The sequence below is a fragment of the Trematomus bernacchii genome, unplaced genomic scaffold (genome assembly GCF_902827165.1).
Source record: "Trematomus bernacchii unplaced genomic scaffold, fTreBer1.1, whole genome shotgun sequence".
In the NCBI taxonomy this organism is placed as follows: domain Eukaryota; kingdom Metazoa; phylum Chordata; class Actinopteri; order Perciformes; family Nototheniidae; genus Trematomus; species Trematomus bernacchii.
Window position 1 is genome coordinate 1,747,465 of NW_022987739.1, and position 19,922 is coordinate 1,767,386.

General features: G+C 40.6%; 1 protein-coding gene across 2 annotated transcripts; it reads right to left on the reverse strand.

The window, feature by feature from the left end:
• Positions 1 to 4,093: 4,093 nt before the first annotated feature.
• On the reverse strand, positions 4,094 to 19,304 carry LOC117495663 (guanine nucleotide-binding protein subunit alpha-11-like). 2 transcript variants are annotated; one of them, XM_034147076.1, is made up of 8 exons: positions 19,036 to 19,304; positions 18,558 to 18,722; positions 15,275 to 15,459; positions 14,961 to 15,115; positions 13,767 to 13,895; positions 10,344 to 10,473; positions 8,698 to 8,851; positions 4,094 to 6,767 (listed from the first exon to the last, which is right to left on the reverse strand). In XM_034147076.1, the coding sequence occupies exons 2-8, from the start codon at positions 18,706 to 18,708 to the stop codon at positions 6,562 to 6,564; spliced, it is 1,110 nt and encodes a 369-aa protein (XP_034002967.1). In that variant the 5' UTR covers positions 18,709 to 18,722; positions 19,036 to 19,304; the 3' UTR covers positions 4,094 to 6,561. The 2 variants fall into 2 exon arrangements, with proteins under 2 accessions (XP_034002967.1, XP_034002968.1); XM_034147077.1 differs by having other exon boundaries at positions 18,558 to 18,734; positions 19,036 to 19,230.
• Between the last annotated feature and the right edge of the window lie 618 nt (positions 19,305 to 19,922).

Here is a 19,922-nt window from a genome sequence, read left to right on the forward strand (position 1 = left end):
TTCCCCAGCGCGCCCTACGATACTACTACCAGTCACTACAGTACACGCTGGTAACTGTAAAAAAGAAAAACAGTCAAGAGTATCGGTCCTCAGGTCCTCCCTAATGAGAACAGCTGCAGTTGTGGTATCTGAGATAATTTGTGGGTATTTCATTTTTGATTTACATAAACAAATTCCTTATTATCCGCAAAGGCTACCAGGGCCCGGATCAAATCCTCTCAGTTTCTCCAGCACAGCCAATATCTAGCAGACTGGCTCCCACCGTCCCAGAGGAATCAATCATTTTAAATGTCAGACATGCTAAATTGGGTCTGCTCCAAACTCGAGCTCAGTGGCGGCGGCTTCTTCCAGGTGAAAACAAAACGAATACTTTCTCGCCCCGGGTTTTTAATAAGGTGGTGGATAGATTTGCACATTGGGTCAAACAGATAGGACAGCTGACACCATGAGAGTTAGAATGAGCATCTGAGAGGCTCTGCTATCATTATTGTGATCATCAGTCCGACCTGAGTTTAGTTTCAGTGTGTGACTCGATGACAGCTGGAAGAGAAGGTGGACTCAAGGAAAATATATTACATTTTATGCTCCGCTATTAAAGCAAACAAGGATTATATTTTTATAATCAACTGCAGCGGATAACTTCTTATTAAATCCTCTATTGACACTGTTTGTTATTAGTAAAATTTTACACATTTACAATCATATCACCATATGTTTGTAGTATTTTTATAAAAAACAACGGGAAGTTCATACATGTTAACGTGCAAATAACGCCAATGATGGGGCCTGCAAGCGACATCAATGTCATATGCTAACTTTAGGTTGATTTATGCCACTGTTCTTACTATCTTCAGTAGCTAACTAAATGTATTCTTTGATAGCATTATCACTGCTACAAGTGGAAAAGAGTCTAGTGTGTCCCATACAGATTTAAATGATAAATAATTGGTATGACTAAAGAAATTGTCATGATAAAGATTCAACATGTTTTCTGTTTCCTCCTCGTCTGCTCTGCACAAACCTTAGTCGTGTGCTTTGTTGTTCAGCCCATAATTATGTTATGTTATGTGACTTTATTGGTAAAATAAGTATAATAAATTGCAATACAGTTGGTGAATGTGTTAATGTAGCATTTGTGTCTTCTCTAGGAGGGAGAAAAGGTATTCCATTATTTTAGTTGTGTTTAATTGCCAGTGTTTTAGAGTCTCTCTTCCTACTTTATGTCCTAGAAAGTGTTTTGTGGATACGTTATCAAGGCTAAATCCCTGCAGCGGTTGTTGGCTGCAGGATGTCACACCGCTGTAGACATTCTGACTTACATCTTTCACACATGTACTCACAGTCACCACACCATCACACTTCAGAATGTCAACTTGACTGATAGCCACCAGGGCCACAAAATCACACTCTCACACTCCCGTGGTGTGGAGCTTTGACAGCCATTACACGCCACAGTGTGTGGTGTGTGTGTGTGTGTGTGTGTGTGTGTGTGTGTGTGTGTGTGTGTGTGTGTGTGTGTGTGTGTGTGTGTGTGTGTGTGTGTGTGTGTGTGTGTGTGTGTGTGTGTGTGTGTGTGTGTGTGTGTGTGTGTGTGTGTGTGGGTGGGTGTGTGTGTGTGTGTGTGTGTGTGTGTGTGTGGGTGTGTGTGTGTGTGGGTGTGTGTGTGTGGGTTCATTTGTGTGTATTACAGGGAATTTCAGGGACACGCTTCACTATCTCAATATCCGTATAATAATTGTTATGTAAACACGTGTCATGCAGCGGGTACTTTTGCTGTCAGTGGATTCCCACTCGAAGGAAACTGTGACAATATGTTGTTTGGAGAAGCCATTTGTCACTCTTTAATGAGGAAATGCTTTGCCTCTGCCAGCAGGATGGAGATCATATAACAGCTACATTTAGCATACATTTATATCATCTGACTATAGCCTGACTGACTTGGCTACTGTAATAGTGTTTTCACAGGTCTCTGTAAAAAATCAATAAAACAACTCCAACTCATCCAGAACACTGCTGCCAGAGTCCTCACCAAAACTAGGAGAATTTACCACATCACCCCAGTTCTCAAAAAGCTGCACTGGCTTCCTGTTACACAAAGGATACACTTCAAAATCCTACTTTCAACATACAAAGCACTTAATGGATTGGGACCAAAATACATGTCAGAGATGCTGCACTGTTACGAGCCAGCCAGAGCTCTCAGATCAGCAGGAGCGGGTTTACTCGTCGTCCCCAGAGTCAGAACTACATTTGCAGAGGCAGCTTTTAGTTTTTTTTTAACCATAAGCCTGGAAATTCTGAGGTCTTAAATTCAGGTTAAAAACCTTTATTTTTAATGCAGCCTCAGTGTTTCCCACAGAATCTGATTCTATTTGTACACCGCACCCCCCCTCAAATAACAAAATACATGCGAGTTCATGGCTACTGTAGCAGACAACGTTCTTGTTGCTCTGTGTTGCGTTGTTAATGAGTGAGACGGCGGTGGTGGCGAGGTCCATAGGGACTTGGCTTGGCAACTGGAAGGTCACCAGTTCAAGTCCCGGAAGGACCAAGTGCTACCAAGGTGTCCCTGAGCAAGGCACCGTTCCCTAAGCTGCTCCCCAGCTATGGGCAAATAGCAGGGGCAGATGGGGTTCATAGCCATGGAAGGCAACCCATCAAGGAGAAGGACACTCTGAACTAAAACCAGGACTGAGAGGAGTTGCGCCCCCTAGTCCTTAATCAGCATAGTAAAGCCAACCATGAAGAACAAAGTCATCCCAAATCCTATACTTCCAGCGGCAGGAGTCCACAGGAACATCGCAGCGGATGGTGAACTGGCCAGATGTATGGAGAACCGGGATGACTGGAAGCGACGATGGAGGGCTCGTCTGAGGACGACCTAGAGAGAGAGACACACCGGAGTTGAGGATCTGTGGGGTTTATTCTCCCAAAAATATAATTTACAATTTAGGCATTTAGCAGACGCCTTATTCCAAAGCGACTTACAATGACCAATTACAGGGACATTCTCCCTGGAGTAACTGAGGGCTAAGTGCCTTACTCAAGGGCACACTAGTAGTGGTGTTCCAGGCGGGATTTGAACTCGCAACCTTCCGATCATCAGCCCACCTCACTATCCAGATTAGACCACCAAATAAAAAAAAAGCCTTTCCTGAGATCCTTTAACCGTGCCTTATCATTGCACTTTTAGTTGCAGCCAGTATTTTATCGCTTTTATGAATTGTCTTCTTTTTTTCTTTTTTTTTGATTGTGTGTTCGTTTTGTTTTTAAATATTATGTGCTGAATGCCTATATAAAGCACTTTGAATGGCCTCTGTGTCTTAAAATGTGCTATACAAATAAACTAACCTTGAACCTTGACCTGCCATCAACTGTCAAATATACATTTATAGATGCGTTATTTATGAATGACATCCGCCAGTTTGTTTTGGATGTTTGTTTCTTGTCTGTCAGTAGTAGTGAGGAGTAATCAACATAGTTGCTGCAAACCTTTGCAAAGTAAAACAACACAGTATGGGATTGGGAAAATCAGACTTTTAATGACCTGTTGTGTATGTTTATGATGTATTTTAACTGTTGAGTTATTATTTGACTTGAGCTAAAGGACTCCTATTTATTTAGTTTTGACTTCAGTCTTATTTGTCTAAAACTTTGTGTTTTTTAAAATCTTTGGCGAGGTTGTATTAACATGTCCTCATACTATCTTGTCTGTTATGATCTTTTATGTAACTTTATGCCTGTACTAATTCAAAAAGATGATTATAACAAATGTGTCTCTTGTGTGTAGGTGCATGTTAGTGTATGTATTTTGCTTTAGTTTGGTGCATTTATATGTATTTTGGCATTTTGAGGAGAGTTGGTGTGAGACATTTTAGACTCGAGTGTACTTGTGTTGTTTTGTGTATTTCCTGTCAATTTGAAAACAAGATGTTTGTATTAAGGTGTTTACCCTTCTGACAAAAAGTCTAAAACACTTTGCGAAGTGCCAGTCACAGTGAGTGTGTGATTGCAGCCTGTGAGAGGACTGAGAAACACCTCACACACACTCTGTCGCTCAATATCTGCCAGGCAAACAAAACCAAGCAGCATGGTGTGTGTTCCAAGTTTTTTATTGTTAACTAGAAAAAGGTATTTGCCCACTTCCTCCACCCGAGTCTACACAAAATAAATCCACTGTCACCGTACGACAGGTCATCTCCCAATGCAGAAAAAGTATTTCACTACAATCACAGTGTGTGCTGTGGGTAAACAGTGTTTAAAAAACAGCAGATAAAACTCAATCAAATAGTAGTCATTGGTAAATGTACAATACAACTGTAGCAGTATAAACTCTATATACATTTAACAAAAGAGCAGCCAAAACTACTTAAACACATGGTCAGTTATTTAAATAATTTCATTGTCTTTTTTTACTTAATGCTCACTAGAGCTCTCGCTTCTAATCAAAAACATGTTTAAATCCCCCTTTTCCACACAATTATATAAATAAGACGCACGTATTTCTCACTGCGACCTCATATTAATATTCTTCACCCAGCTTTTCCACCGTCTCTGATATGAACTCGCCCAAAAATCGTTTTTTTCAAACAGTGCTCCGTTCCTTCCCTCGTGACCTTTTCCAACCTGTCAGACTCTAACTGTGATTGGTGCTCAAATGTCTGCTATTGATTTTAATAAAGTGTGTTTATTGCATTGAGAGGTGCAAAATCTGCTGTTGGCTTTATTGCTGTATGTTTAAAAGTACAAAAGAGGCACATTTCAGAGACTACTGTATGACCAGATGTAACTTAATCTGGTGTGCAAACAGTGGCTTATTTTCAAATCCAGCAGTTATTTAGCAACATGAGCATTTATTTGGCTCTCATCCTAGCGATATTGACTCTCCTTTCAGCTCTGTATTTGTTCTCCACCAGCTCCTGCAGAGAATACATTGCTCTCTAGCTGCTCAATGTTCCACCATAATCACAGCTAGTTGCTAACTCTCTGCTGTTTAAGGCTTGGCAGGTGATGAACAGTGTTTTTTATTAAATCTTTTGTGCTCAAAAGCTGCCTGTTGCGTCTGGAAAAAACGCTACGAAGGCGGAGAGAGTGAACAAAACACAAATTGAAGTGGAGAGCTAAAAATGGCTAACAATGTAGAGATGGTACTGTCTCATACAAGAAGTCAACTGATCCACTGTTTATCCTAAAAACATTGATTAAAGGCACCCTAAAATGTTTTTTCTGCAGTGTTTCCAACCAAAACCACACTCTTGTCCTCCTTCATGAATATTTCTTCCCACACAGCAATGATGAACATTTTGGAGACTGTTAACAAGCCATTACTCCATCAGTGTTTTTCTCTCAAAACTTGTTAAACATTAAACAATCTGCAGTGTGTTGAGTCAACACCAACAACCGGTAGATCTACCTATCACATTCAGCTGAATAGGTGTTTGACTAAGAACTCAAAATTCAAATTAGTTTTCTTTTAATTGAATACTCTATTGTGATTCTCTTGTTGTTTATCTTAGCAGTGTAACAACCCATCGCTATGGATGTGTAAACCATATATTTCCATGATCAAGGATCTAAAATCATCTTTAAGATGCGCCTTTATTTTGAAATTCAATGGCACAAATGTTTCACCATTTCCAACCAAGTGAATCTCCTACCTACATAGCCTAATGTAAAAAAGCTTTCCAATACCCATACTACCATACTATTAAGTATGCGAGAAAATATAAATGATTTCCCAAAACATAGCATGTGAAATGCGGTATGCCAGTAATACCAGGAAGTCCTTGTGCAGTCAGATGCATTTTGATTCAGGGGATGTTATTTCATACTTCTGATATGGCACCATGAGAGGGACTCACCAGGTGGTAACACAAACTTTCTGCTCATAATAATTGAGGGAGACGGTGCTGAACAGATAGGAACACTGCCAGTGTGAGATTAACTGTAATCAATAGGGATTTTGGCTCTCTGTCAGGAGTGTTTGTGAAACAATCGAAGACTCTGAGGTGACGTTAATCAATGAGAGAAAATCCCCGATTTAGGTAGTCTGATAATAAAAGATACCGTGGATTTCAACTCATAGAAACAGTTTGTGCGATTACAGTTTGTGCTTGAACCTGAAGCTGCATGGCCCCCATCTCCACTTGGAAAAGTTATTACTCCGTTAGTGGCCGCACAACACCTCACTGCATCTCTGCTCCTGCTTCAATTATGGAGTCACTGCATGTTCCAAACACTCGAAATTGGGGGGGAAAGCTGCTAGCTGTGAGACAAGTGGTTTATTCCTTTGCTCCCTGATCAGAAGTCACATCATTATTGTTATTTCTCCCAATTTCCATTCAATTACAGTGTGTTGGTGAAGGTGAGAGAAGACTCCTCCATCGTTATTCTTCAATACACCCTGTGGGAAGGGGGTTAGAAAAATGGACGACAGTGTAGTTGTTGTTATAGAAAAGTAGAAAAAGAAGTCTGGCGTTCATCAGTAAAGGTAAAATAGTGCAGACAGAGTCAAGAACCAGCAGATTTCTTCTTCCAGTTCATCCAGAGCTGTGTAAGAGTTCAGATGACCCCGTAGTCCCGGAGAGATTTGAGCAGCACCGTGTCCTTGATGTCGCTGAACACTCTGCGGATGTTGTTGGTGTCGGTGGCGCAGGTGAAGTGAGGGTACAGCGTCTTCCACTGGTCCCTGTTGTCCCGGTTGATGGCCTGCTGCTCGTACAACTTGCGGATGTAGTTCTTAGCATCATCCGGGTCGTGCCTCCTGCCTGTAAACAGACGTGAGAAAGATATAAGAGATGGAAATAGTTGCTAGAATTTTACTTCACTTATTCCTGCTTTTTCCTCGTGCACCATTGTGTGACTTTTAATTATTTTGTTAAAGAGTATCTTGTGTGTTGCACTGGATTTAAGATTACCAAAAATGTCTCCGTAATTGTCTGTTGTGTCTGTTTTTTTTGTCGTTTGTGTGGACTCAGAGCCCAATCTGCTCTGATTGGTTAGCTGGCCGGCTCTGTTGTGATTCATCCGGTCCCTTAGCCTATCACGTGCAATGTGTTGGAGCGCTCGCCAATAAGAACGGGTGTGTTACATAATGATGTTATTATCTTACGGAAGTAAACGAAGGCGTCCAATGGAGGCTTTTTAGGTGGGGGGGGGGGGGTTATTTTAGCCTTTAGACCATTTACATGCACAAAAACCAATATAACACACTACAGGAAAGGGATAACCACTAAAAGCATAATATGGCCTCTTTAAATGAAAGGACGCTGCAGCTATAAGCAGTGAACATTGACAAATCATTTAAGTGCTGGTCCAGTTGCTGCCCTCGCTGTGTTAACATGGTAAAGGAATGTGTGGCTTCTTAACAACAGTAGCCTTCACTTTACAGCAGCGATAAACGGCCGAACGGGAACGCAGCATTAGCAACAACCAGAGGAAGAGCTGCACAGAGTTGTTGTTGAGGTTAAACTGAGGGAGCTTCACCCTGTAGGAGTCATTATTTTGTATTTTATCCTCATGGTAAAAGTCAGTTAGATTACACACACACACACACATAAATAATCACTCACGGTCACACATTTTCCCCTTGCACTCATAAACCCCTCACAAATGTACACCTGGAGGGTAGCGGGGGGTGCAGGACTTGCATGAAGCACAATATCAGTCTGTGGTTGTTGCCATGGGTAACAGCGCGAGAGGGGGGGTGTCATGGAGGGGAGGTTAGGGCAACGCTGTTCAGCTTTTCACACCAACAGAGCTACAGGCTGCAGCCACATCATTAAGCACACTAAGTACCTGGAAGTGACTCATGTGTGTGTGTGTGTGTGTGCGTGTGTGTGTGTGTGTGTGTGTGTGTGTGTGTGTGTGTGTGTGTGTGTGTGTGTGTGTGTGTGTGTGTGTGTGTGTGTGTGTGTGTGTGTGTGTGTGTGTGTGTGAAGATTTTATTATTTATTAGTTTGTTGACTCTGATTTGGGTTCAGAGTCAGGATGACACTGAGCTTGAGACTGCGCTCCAATTTATAAAATATATTCTTAATGATACATTCTTTTTAATAGCGGGTGCATCAGGTTGTGATGAAGTCAACGTTTTCCATTTAGGATTTCCACACTTTTGAGACCATATTTGACTTTGTGACTCGGAGGATGCTGGATCTGGCTCACAGATTTTGGATTCTGGATCACAAGATTTTACACAAACTTTGCACCTTTCTCATATTTGGAATCCTTAGCCAACCAGGCTTTATATTTGGGATTTGACAAGCTAGCATGCCATGCCTTTCCCCATTGTGATCATTCAGTCCAAACTCCTACACATGAAGTAAGACGGCTTCCACTTACATACATCTTGCATATGGGGCGGAGCTTTTATTCAGGCTGTGACATACAGGCAGGGGTGCATTTGGTTGCTCTTGCCAATCCACAGCCCTATTCAGCATGCTAACATTTGCTGATGAGCACTGATAAAGTACAACTGAGGCTGTCGGTGTTGTCAGTAGGCTTGCACCATTTCAAATGATATGGGTTTTTGGTGCAGGAGTACAATTCATCATACGAGGGGCCTGAATGCTGGTGCCAAATTTCCTTGCAGTCAATTCAAAAGTTGACTCTTCACTAAAGAAATCTAAACGCTGACCTCATTTTGGTGCAAGAGGAAAACTCAGGTGTTTACTAAAAGCAGTTATATCCAGTGTTTACCTGGGAAGCTGGGGAAATATTTCTGCAGGTCAGAGGTCATGATTTTGTCAGCCAGGATGTCAGTCTTGTTGAGGAAGAGGATGATGGAGGTGTTGAAGAACCAAGGCGAGTGGATGGTGGTGTAGAAGAGAGCCAGACTCTCGTGCATTCGGTTCTGAAGACAGAAACAGAGTCACATGTTATACTGGAGGCTGCAGGGAAAACAGATTTTCCAAACCAAGACGTCAGTGTCGCACTTCGAGAAAATGCCAATGGAAAGGCATTTAGATAATGGCAGAGAATACGCTCTGTGGCAAACACCTGTTAGGAAAAACGTTTCGTTCAGCAGGATATTTTTCATAAATGAACAGAACTTTTATGATTTATTAAGAGTAAAAGCTAGCGCAGTAGAAAGCTAACGGCAGGCTTAAAGAAAATGTCGGCATAATTATGTTTTATAGTCTCATTAGCCACTAGAAACGGCCTTTTTGAGGACACAAATTTGAAACAAAACATTAAAATCTCTTCAGCTTGTGTTAACCACAGATTTTATTTCAGGCATTTTACCAAAACACGTTAAAATGAACCCCATTGACTTCGAGGTGAGGAAAGTTCTAAGATGCTAATTTCTTGATTTTGGGATTTATTTTGTTGTTATAGATACATGAACTACACCAGTGAGTTTCTGAGAGATCATTTTGACTCCTCATGGATGGAAAGACAGATTGTGATTGTGACGAAAGCCGGGAGGAAACCAGTCCTTTAAAGAGAGGAGGGGGGGGGGGGGGGGGGGGGGGGGGGTTTTTGGGGGGGGGGGGGGGGGGGGGGGGGGGGGGGGGGGGGGGGTTTATGGAGGTCTGGAGCACACGGGCCTCTGTGGAGGTTAATGAATGTGTTGGCAGACGAAAAAGTGGCTGGGAGAGATAAACAGCTTAGAGACAGGATGGGAGGGAGGAGGGGACAGAAGGCGAGAGAGAGAGAGAGAGAGAGAGAGAGAGAGAGAGAGAGAGGAGAGAGAGAGAGAGAGAGAGAGGCGCTAGATAGAGAGAGATATGAGGATATAGAGAGAGAGAGAGAGAGAGAGTATAGATATAAGAAAAGGGGAGGTTTGTTGTGCAAGAGTGAAACCTGCAGGAGGAAGTATGAACTGACTGCAGTGAGAAAACATGTCATGAAGACAAGTAACAATACGTTATAATGGGAAATTATTAATACATTTTACTCCATTTAATTAAGGCTAACAGCTACTGGCTGTTAATAAGTGCGTTTTACATTTATTATTATCATTTAACAATTTAAAGGCTTTTTGTATGCTAATGTAACAGCAACAATAATCTATATATGTGGATGCAACTAAGAATGATTTATTAATAATTAATTGTTTTGTCTGACAAATTTTCCAAAAATATTTAGTTTACAATGATATTAAACATATAAAAGCAACAATATCAAAAACACAAGATTTAAATAGGTATTTGTACTTGAAAAGTTACTAAAACCTTCAATCAAACTCGATAATCAATTCATTGTTGCAGATCTACAATAAGCTACAGTATTTTGTGTATATATATATATATATATATATATATATATATAAATATTGGACTGTTTAGGCTGTTTCTGTTATTTTGTCCACGCTCTGCAGTGAGGTTGGACGTGTCTCTTACGATGGTCTCTCTCTCCTCCAGGACCTGGTCGTACTCGCTGAGCGACGCCAGGAAGATGAGCGAGGTGACGTTTTCAAAACAGTGAATCCACTTCCTGCGCTCCGACTTCTGACCGCCAACATCCACGATCCTGCCAGAGCGGAGGAAGAGTTAGAAAGGCAAGAGAAAAACCAACAAGTAAACAAGGAAGCCGTGCTAATACTGTTCAAATTAACACACTTAGTTAGGTGCTATTTACACGGGAACGAAATGGGTTGTATGTACATGAGGCCGTAACGGAACCGCGGAAACGGGCCCTAAAGCGATAACGGGTCCCAAGGTGGATAGATCTGCGGACGGAATGCTCTGGGGGGCCAAGCGGCTCCGCGTGTACGTCCTATACGATCATTTTCTGATAACGATGAAGCCATAGCCCCGCCTCTCCCCACCTCTGCTGCTCACTGCTGTAGCATGGTCAGTAGCTACTGCTAGTGCTACTGCTACTGACCATGCTACAGATGTTAGTGCAAAATCTACAGCTCCTCTACCACAACCATCAGCAACAAGTGGACATGGAGAACTACATGAACTACACCGCGGAGAATAAAAAGAAGGGAAACCAGGCAACCATGGCAACCATGCTCGGGGGTCTTCTTCGCTGCTTTTGGTGTATTTTATGGCGGAAGTACAGCGCCACTTACAGGCCCGGCATATGTCCTACAGCGTCTCCAGCGGGTTGAGTTGTGGAGGGACACGTTTATTGAGCCGTATCCGTGTGAACGGAATACTTTTTTGATATCGAATTCGGTTCGTTTGCGTTTCGTTTGCGTTCCTGTGTAAATGGGGTCTTAAGATGTAAACAAAGCAGGGACTAGTATTGAGTCCTAAGGTCGACAAGTAATTAATGATTTGGTTGTAGACAACGAAGGCCTGAAAATTCAATTGTGACAAATGTTCAAATTGTTTGATTTTTCACTTTTTTACTGTTGTTGACATTTTTTGTTGTGTTTGCAATGGAAAGCTGGATCTGTCTTTATGAACTCCTGCTGTCTTGCTGCAGGCTGGGCGTAGCTGTGTGAACGACACAGGAGCAGTAACGTCATTCATTAATCTGTCAGTTGTGCCGGAGCACAGAGCCAAAACAAACCTTGTCTTCAGTTTAGTTTGTTTTAATTGTGTGTTATACCTTATAATTTAAGAGCAGGTGTCATTTAATTTGGGAACACACAAAGAAATGTGATCTCTGTCTGCTCAGCTGGAGTCAGTTCTTCCTCTGGTTTCAGAAACAAACAACGCAGGTTCAAAATAAACCTTCCCCTGAAGGTCTATAATCTCCATCATAAATCTGATTCTGATAAAGCCTCTGCATCAGTCAATAGTGAGTTTTCCCTCAACGCAGTGAATAGTGTGGGTATAAGTTTTCTCTTGTGCTGTGTCTCCATTCGGTTTGTCTCAATTGTGTGTGAATTTCGACTGGGTAGCGTAGTTTATTAACGCTAGCTAGCTAGAAACATTATCGATTTCTGCACCGAATCATGCCAGACTGCTCAATTAACCTTTTAAAATGATGGCCTCTTTTTAACAACTGTGTAGTGATATCCAGGGCCGGCCCTTGGCATAGGCAGTATAGGCGAATGCTAAGGGTGCATCAATCTATGGGGGGCACCGAAAATTGAAAAAAAAAAAAAATGTAAATGTTAAAAATGTTTTTTTTTTTTTTTTCATAACACAATTTTCCAATTTTGGATCAACAAAGTACATCTTATTATCTTATACTAACAGAACTACGCCTATATTGCGTACAGCGCCCATAAACTATGGCGCACCCCCCCCCAAAAATCAAGTTGAACTGCCCCAGCCCCAGTAAAAACTGTGAAATAGTTCTTTTTTTGAAATAATGGTTTTAGTGTGCAATTATAGGTTTTAATTTTGTATTTGTGTAATTTAAAATAAATCAAACTCCCAAAAAATGTATACAGCTTTTATTAACATTGGAATTTACTGTGTAAGCGGCCGCAGGGGGGAAGAGCTCTCTCCTGAAAGACTGAGCGGCTCTGATAACCTCAGCTCAGTGAGGTAAAGGCACACCTTTACAGTATACAGTATGATCATTATAGTTATAAAAAAATAAGAGAATAGTCTTTTACTGTCATATAGTATAAAATACTATATGACAGTAAAACAAGTTGTTATTAATAAACAAGAATAGAGTTTAAAAGGGGAGTGATTTGTAAAATATGCATAAATAAAAAGAAAATCTGTTTTCAGTTCTGTTTCATATGGATGTTGAGAGCTGTATCCATAGATCTCCTAATGTTGCTCTCAAAGTGCACCAGATTGATGCTTTTAACTTCAACATTTAAAAAAAAAAAATCTTCCCGGGGGAGCATGCCCCCGGACCCCCCTAGGGGAGGTTAGGTCCACCCCCCACTTAAATCATGTTCAAATGGATAGGAAACTAAATACATTTGCACACATCTTGTGTCCATATCTTTCTGTTTTGGTGGTCATGCCACAACCGTGCACGTGAATGCATACGCGAGTCATGTGAGTGTCTGCATTTTGGGGGGGGGGGGGGGGGGGGGGCGCCAGCTAAAATCTTGCCTAGGGCAGCAAATTGGTCAGGGCCGGTGATATCATTAGTCAATATTATATAAAAAAACACATGGATAACTTGTATTTGTTTAGCTAATCAACCCCAATCACGGCTGGTCCCAACACTTCAGAAGCCAAGATGAAGTTCGTTGAGGGTGAGAAGTGTCCAGAGTTTCACAATTCCAACTTGTATCTTTTTGTCTGTCATAATTCACCCATCCCGGTTCTCATAGTGCACGCCGTACTTCTCAGAATGAACAAAGACTGCAGGAAGTGCGCAGTGAAACATATTTGAGTATTGGCCAACCTGTGGTATCATCTTTCCGTGTCAGTGAAGTGATGCCACTCAAAATGACTTTTTCCATTGACTTGCATTGGGAAAGAGACCTCAGTAAATCTGTGTGTACATCAACAAAGTAAATCACCTTCCCTGTACTGACACTTGAATAGCCCTTATTTAAATCATAAGGTCCTAGCATTGTAAATCAGAAATCCTTTATTTGTCCCACAACGGGGACATTTACAAAAAATAGCCAAACTAGCCGAATCCAGAGTTATTTCCCTCTTCGTTCATTTGACGGAGCCGAGGCTGGACTCAGCGGATTGGAGGCGTGGCTTAAGGCAAAAGCAAGTATGTAATCCTTTATCCAATGAGTGCAGGAGATTTTGGTAATGATTTACTCAGTATTGAATCAATTTTTGTTTCATTTGGCAGTGAGCAACTTTAATCAGATTAATCGGCCCAGCTTCCAACGCTGTATCCAGTACCCACATGAACGCACTTAGGCACTCAACACAGCAAGAGTACAGAAGTAAGGGAATTAAGACTAGTAATCTGAAGACTGTCACCTTAGCGTGATGGTCTTGATGGTGAAGGAGTAGTCGTGGATGCCCGTGGTGGGGAATCGAACCCGCAGCACGTCCTGCTCCGTGGGGATGTAGTCCGGGGCGGAGATGCGGTCCAGGTTATTCATGTAGCTGAAAGAGAGAGGAAGTTTACAGTGGTGCTAAAGAGAGACCTCCGGTAACAACATATTGTCTCTGTTTACTCCACAGGTAAAGCAAACTGAAGGGACACAAGATATATGATGATGATAAAAAAAAACAGTGATTAAAAATACAAGAAGGGAGTGGAGCGAGTCCATATCGCCGTGTGCACAGATGACGGCTTTATGGCTCGTGTTGATACAAGCTGTCATTAGCTACCGCCTGTCTCTTATCACACAGCGCTATGATTGAGCTACTGGGTAAACAGAGGAAATAGGAAAGAGAAAACTGAGCAGGCTGAGCCTTTGTTCTGGGACATGCTACATACTTTGAGCGTGAGGCACAGGCTGTGTTACATCTTTTCATGATGATTTTAAAGAAGAATGTCTGTGGTATTGTGACATTCAGGTTCTCCTAAACACTTTAAAAGATGATTCATGTTTCTTTTGACTCACAGGAGTTTGATGTGCTTACGTATTCACTCTTTGATCAACTGGTGGTTTCAACATGGCTGGAAAATGGCTGAATAAAGAACATTGTGGGGGAACTAGCCCCCTCCAGTGGTCTCAGTACAAAAACACATAGTATACAACTCATTCTGAGGATGTGTGGCAAAAAATGAGGGACATATCAATAAAAAAGGATCTTTTCTTTTATGATAATGTCATCAAAAGATTATTTTCTTTAAATGAAAAGAATAAATTAAGAAAACTACAAATAAAAATACAACTTTTAGATGATACAGCGAAGTATGATGCAAAGCGTAGTGCTGACATTCCCAAATGCAAAGCGCAGTGAAGGCATACGTCATCAAAAAGTCACATTTACTGTAAGTGCGTAAACCAGATGCCTATTCACAGACTTGGTAGCCCCATCTGACATATACTGTATACTTTATACTGGATAGAAACTGAATACTATTTAGTTTAAGAGGTGAGCATTTTGATGCTGCATCTGGCAAACACCTTCTCTTATAGATTCCCGTAGTGTGATATCATCTTGGACAGCTTGCAGTGACAGTGTTTGCTCACATGATGCTCTCATACAGATACTCACTACTCAGTGGAGTCCAGGAGCTGGTACTCGCAGCGTCGGCTGTAACACACCCGCACCCCCGAGTCTGCCCAGAGGCGGCGGATGGCGTCCACGTAGCCGCGCTCCAGATGGCTGATCTGCACCGTGTTTATGTCATGCAGCCACTTCCCGTAGATCTGAAAAAAGTGGGTTTGACATTCAGCATAAACACTCTGTAACTGACTTTTTTTATTTATAGACTACATCGTGCTGAGTGTGTGTTTCTGTGTTTGATGTGGGCACAATCTCTCTGCCCTGATGCCCGCACCACTCTGTTTGTTTATGTGAGACTTTACCTCGTTCTCGGGGTTGAAGTAGGGGATTTTGAGCGCGGCCATGGCTCCTGTCATGGCCTTCATGGCTGTGAGGATGTTCTGGAAGATGCATTTGGCAAAACTCCTCCTCTCCTCCTCTGAGAAGCCTCGTCCGTGGATGATCCTCATCTGCCGGATGAAAGTGGTTTTTCCACTTTCTCCAGTACCTGAGGAATTGATAATGTCTCGTGTTTATTTAATTTATAGTGCGTTAAAAATCACACGTTTTGCACCAATTACAGACATGTGCAACACAATTTCAACCACACAAAACAGTTATATGAAGTACACATCTGTCAACGGGGTTTAGCATCATCGCCTCGCTGTTGGATTATCTCTCTGTTTATTCATGCTCTAACTGAGTCTTTATGGGTTTACTCCCACAGTCTAAACACATGCAGGTCAGCTGAAATGAAACCTTGTAGGGGTGAACATTTTTAGAATTTGTTTACGAGAGTGGTTAAATGTCAAGGGGGATTTAAAAAAGGTGACTGAAAGACATACAGTCACTTTTAACGAGAAGGATTCTTCACACCAGGATCTGAAAGGGCCCGACTGTCTGGTATATAACAATAATAATAATATAATAAGTATTATTATTATATTTTATAATGTATAATTAGTATTCCAGACAGGATGTTAAATACTAATAACATTTATTAATAATAATAATAATAATAATAATAATAATAAAACAACTTTGAAATAACCTTTAATATAAAGACGTTTTACAATAAAAACAATAATAAGACTATAAAACCCATGGATGGTACTGGATATAAAACCGTATAATTCAAGTTTAAAAGGCAAAGTTAAGACAAAACCAAACCGTGAAAGTGAGTTTGAAGAATCTTTTTTAAACAGGTCAGTGATTCAGTCACTGGAATGAACAAATGTACTCAGATATTTTACTTTAAGGTGGGGTAGGTAAGTTTGAGAAACCGGCTCGAGATACACTTTTTGTTATATTCCATGGAATGCTCTTAACATCCCGATAGCAATGAATATCTGAAGTGCTTTGACAAAAAATCCATAAAAAAATGTCATCGGTGGAAGCCGTAGTACTGTAAAAAGCACGACCAATCATTTTAGCTGGCCCGGCTAAAATAACTGGATGGCCTACCTGCCTGTCAGCTTTCCATCTGTGCACAAACTTATCTCGTGCCCTCATTGGTCATGTGCGCGTTCGTGTGTGTTGGAGGAGGGGCTCTGTAAGGAAGTGGCAGATTTGTTCCGGCTGTGTATTTTCAAATTCTAGCGCACTCGAGCTGGTTTCTCCAAAATTACCTACCCCAAGTGAAAGGAGTAATAGTAGAGTGTGTATAAATACTCTGTCACATGTGAAATTCCTACATTACTCGAGGGAGATTGCAGACAAAACATAGTCTGCTCGAACTTTTTACCACGGTTTAAGTTCCAGTTTTTTGGGGCTGAATATCGTGAAATAGCTTGATTCTGCTCTTAGTGATGAACTCAAATAATTATTCCCTCAGAGGGTTTCAGCGTCTTTCAGCTCATTGGTTTTGGTTTTAAAGTTCAGTGTTTGTTAGATGATGAAAGCTCACACTGTACACATCCTGCTCAGCACCAAACAGTAAGACAAAGGTTAAGACTAGCTGGTAAACATAGTGGAGCATAAATGAGCTTCAGAGCCAAATGTGTCGGTTACCAGTTGGTGGACAAAACAAAAACAGAGAGTGAATGCTTCCTTTTCGCAAAAAAACACTACCAAAAAATATTATATTTAGAAATGTGATCTGGACGCCATACTGCAGTTCCACAGATAAAAATCTAAAAGAGATTTTTTTTAAACATTGACCTAAAAGGTAACACACATACGCAGTTTGCACAGACACGTCTACACATACACAACTACTGACAATGGCAACCTGTTGCACCACCCTCATGGCCAACATCTACATCTTATAGGAGACAAGTGTTGAGAGGATTAACAGATTTAGTTTGATAAGACTGTTTGTAGCAGTTCAGCCTGCTCATTGTGTGTCGTGTTTACAGTCTGTAAGGCCACAAAAACAGGGGTTAGTCAAATGTAGGTGAATAAATGTGCAGAGCATTATTATTCCATTCACATATCTCTATTGTGTCTTATGGTTTTACTGGTTTTTAAATTGTGTGAGCAAAATGAATTGAAAGAACAGTATCGGTAAAATCCAAGTTGTCAGAAGCTGAATTTCAACAATACTCTGAGTCATCTCAGCGCTGTTTCTCAACTACTTCTGCAGTTAAGTGATGAAAAACGTCCTTAAAAGGAAACCAGTAAACCATAAGGTGACAGAACCAGATGTCTGCCTCTCACACATTTTCACCCCACGGTTCATTGTCAGCCTTGGAGATTAATAGAACATTTGAAAGTCATCCAACCAGCTGCAGGCCTGTAGGTTTCTGTGGCTTTCATGTACAACCGATCCCAATCTATACTTTGAATACTCTCACAGTGACACATGCTTCACATAGTTTTCACACTGTGAAACCAAAAAGGACAGACAGTGTTAAAGAAGGGCGTTCCTTTATCATGCCCTTTTAAACTGTCTGAGTTTATTTATTTACCTTATTAAAATATAATTGCCATCACTGCTTTTTTAAATTATTTGATCTCATATTAAATCAGAGGTGCAATAAGTACTGAGATATTTTACTTAAGTGAAAGGAGTAATAATAGAGTGTGTATAAATACTCTGTCACATGTGAAATTCCTGCATTACTCGGGGAGATTGCAGACAAAACATAGTCTGCTATAAGTACTAAGAGTAAAAATACTCACAGCCCATTCAAAAAGTATAAAAAATAATGATAATAACTATTTTATATATAATTATATTTATACATTTGTATTAATGCATTAATGTGTTCATTACATGAATGATGCAGCAGGTCAAATACAAGCTTTTGTACTATATAATGCCAAGTAGCTTGTAAATGTCATGGCATAAAAAAAAATGTATATTCTAATCAATCTTATAATTAAAATATATATATTCTCTTATAATAATATATTTTATTGTATATTAATAACAAAGTTTTAAATAGTGTTAAACCTATAATAGTTGGCATTTATTATCAATTATTTATCATTAAAATGTGTTTTATTAATCTGAATTTTCAAGTTGGAAATGTAATGGAGTAAACAATTATTATATAAGTAAATATTTGCCAATGGAATGTAGTACAGTAGAAGTATAGAGTAGCAGATAATGGAAAGTAAAGTAGCCTACATTAGTGAATAAAATAAAAATGTGTCACTGACCCAGCAGGAGGATTTTAATTTCCCTTCTCTCCTTCTTCTTCTGCTGCTTGAGGATCCTCGCGATCTCCTTGTCCACCGCGAGGCCGGTCTTGTCCTCCTCGGACAGGCAGCACACAAACAGGCAGGGGCAGCACGGCCAGCAGCCCGCCATGGCCCACAGAAACCCTGAGCAAAACACTGTTCATGAATAATCAGCAGCACGTTATGAGCCGATAAGGACTGACACTAAACTCGTTGTCAAGTTCGGGATTTTCTAATTAATGGACCTGTCAGGATCTATTCTAACACACACCCCCGGAAATCTTACTTTTACATAGACAGGTACACTTTAACAGGTGTTTTTACACTTTTACAGGTGTTTAAAATGCGTTTTTCGCCCTTTTGCAGTGTGTTGACATCATATATACCTTTAAATAAACGTTGTGCTAATTCAAGAGAAAGTCAAAGGCATAAAAGTTTAAAAACAGCTTTCTTTTACCTGCAAATCAGACCGTCACACTCCCTGAAAACGAGCAGGTACAGTCTCTGATTTCTCGGTGCGCTCCATTTCTCCACCGCGTCCCCCGGTCCACCTGCGGCTAACAGCTAGCAGCTACTGTTGCTGAAGCGCACAGACAGCGTCATTGTTTAGCCCGCTGATACGGAGTTAAAACTACTTTCTCAAATCTCTTTCAGCCCACTCGAAACAACCTGCCGCCCGGGAAAGTCCACACCGCACCTTCAGAGGAATGTGCAGCTCCGTGCTCTGCTGGAAACGCTCTGCGGCAGGAATGCGCTCTGGGCGGCGACGCGGCAAGAGAGCGGCAAACTACCGCAGCAGCGCCGGAAGTAAGAGGAGTATGCGTGTCAAATAAGAGCATGAGGTTGTAGTTTATTATGCATATTATACATGTTTCATATTGTAGTACAGTGCACAATTTAACTTAAACATGTTATTTTGTATTCATATTTTACTTGATCTATTTTAAATGATCTTTTTTGGACATTTTATTTTCCCTTATGTTTATAAAAAACCCTCTTTTTATTCTTACTTGATGAATTTCCTATATTTATATAAGTAATAAGGACATATATATGTATATTATATCCTTTTATTCGACATTCTTACTTGTATTATTATTTTATTTGATCTTAAACTGTCACCAAACCCAATTCTCACTAGATAAATAAAATATTCTGACGATAAGGATTCATAAAAGATTTTACATGCAATTCATATGATCAATTTGTATATGATGATTTCATATAACAAACCAATACTTTATACACAAATGAGCCACACCACTAAGGCTTCAAATGTAAACAGTGCATAGCTAGTAATAAACTAGTATAACGCATAATTATTACATCTCATAGGAGCAATTG

Coding starts and splice junctions, on each gene's coding strand:
- LOC117495663 (XM_034147076.1), bottom strand. CDS start 18,708: ATGGCGGGCTGCTGGCCGTGCTGCCCCTGCCTGTTTGTGTGCTGCCTG. Junction 15,460..18,557: donor AATTAAAATCCTCCTGCTGG/GTCAGTGACACA, acceptor TCAATTCCTCAG/GTACTGGAGAAAGTGGAAAA. Junction 8,852..10,343: donor TGGAGGAGAGAGAGACCATC/GTAAGAGACACG, acceptor TTCTGTCTTCAG/AACCGAATGCACGAGAGTCT.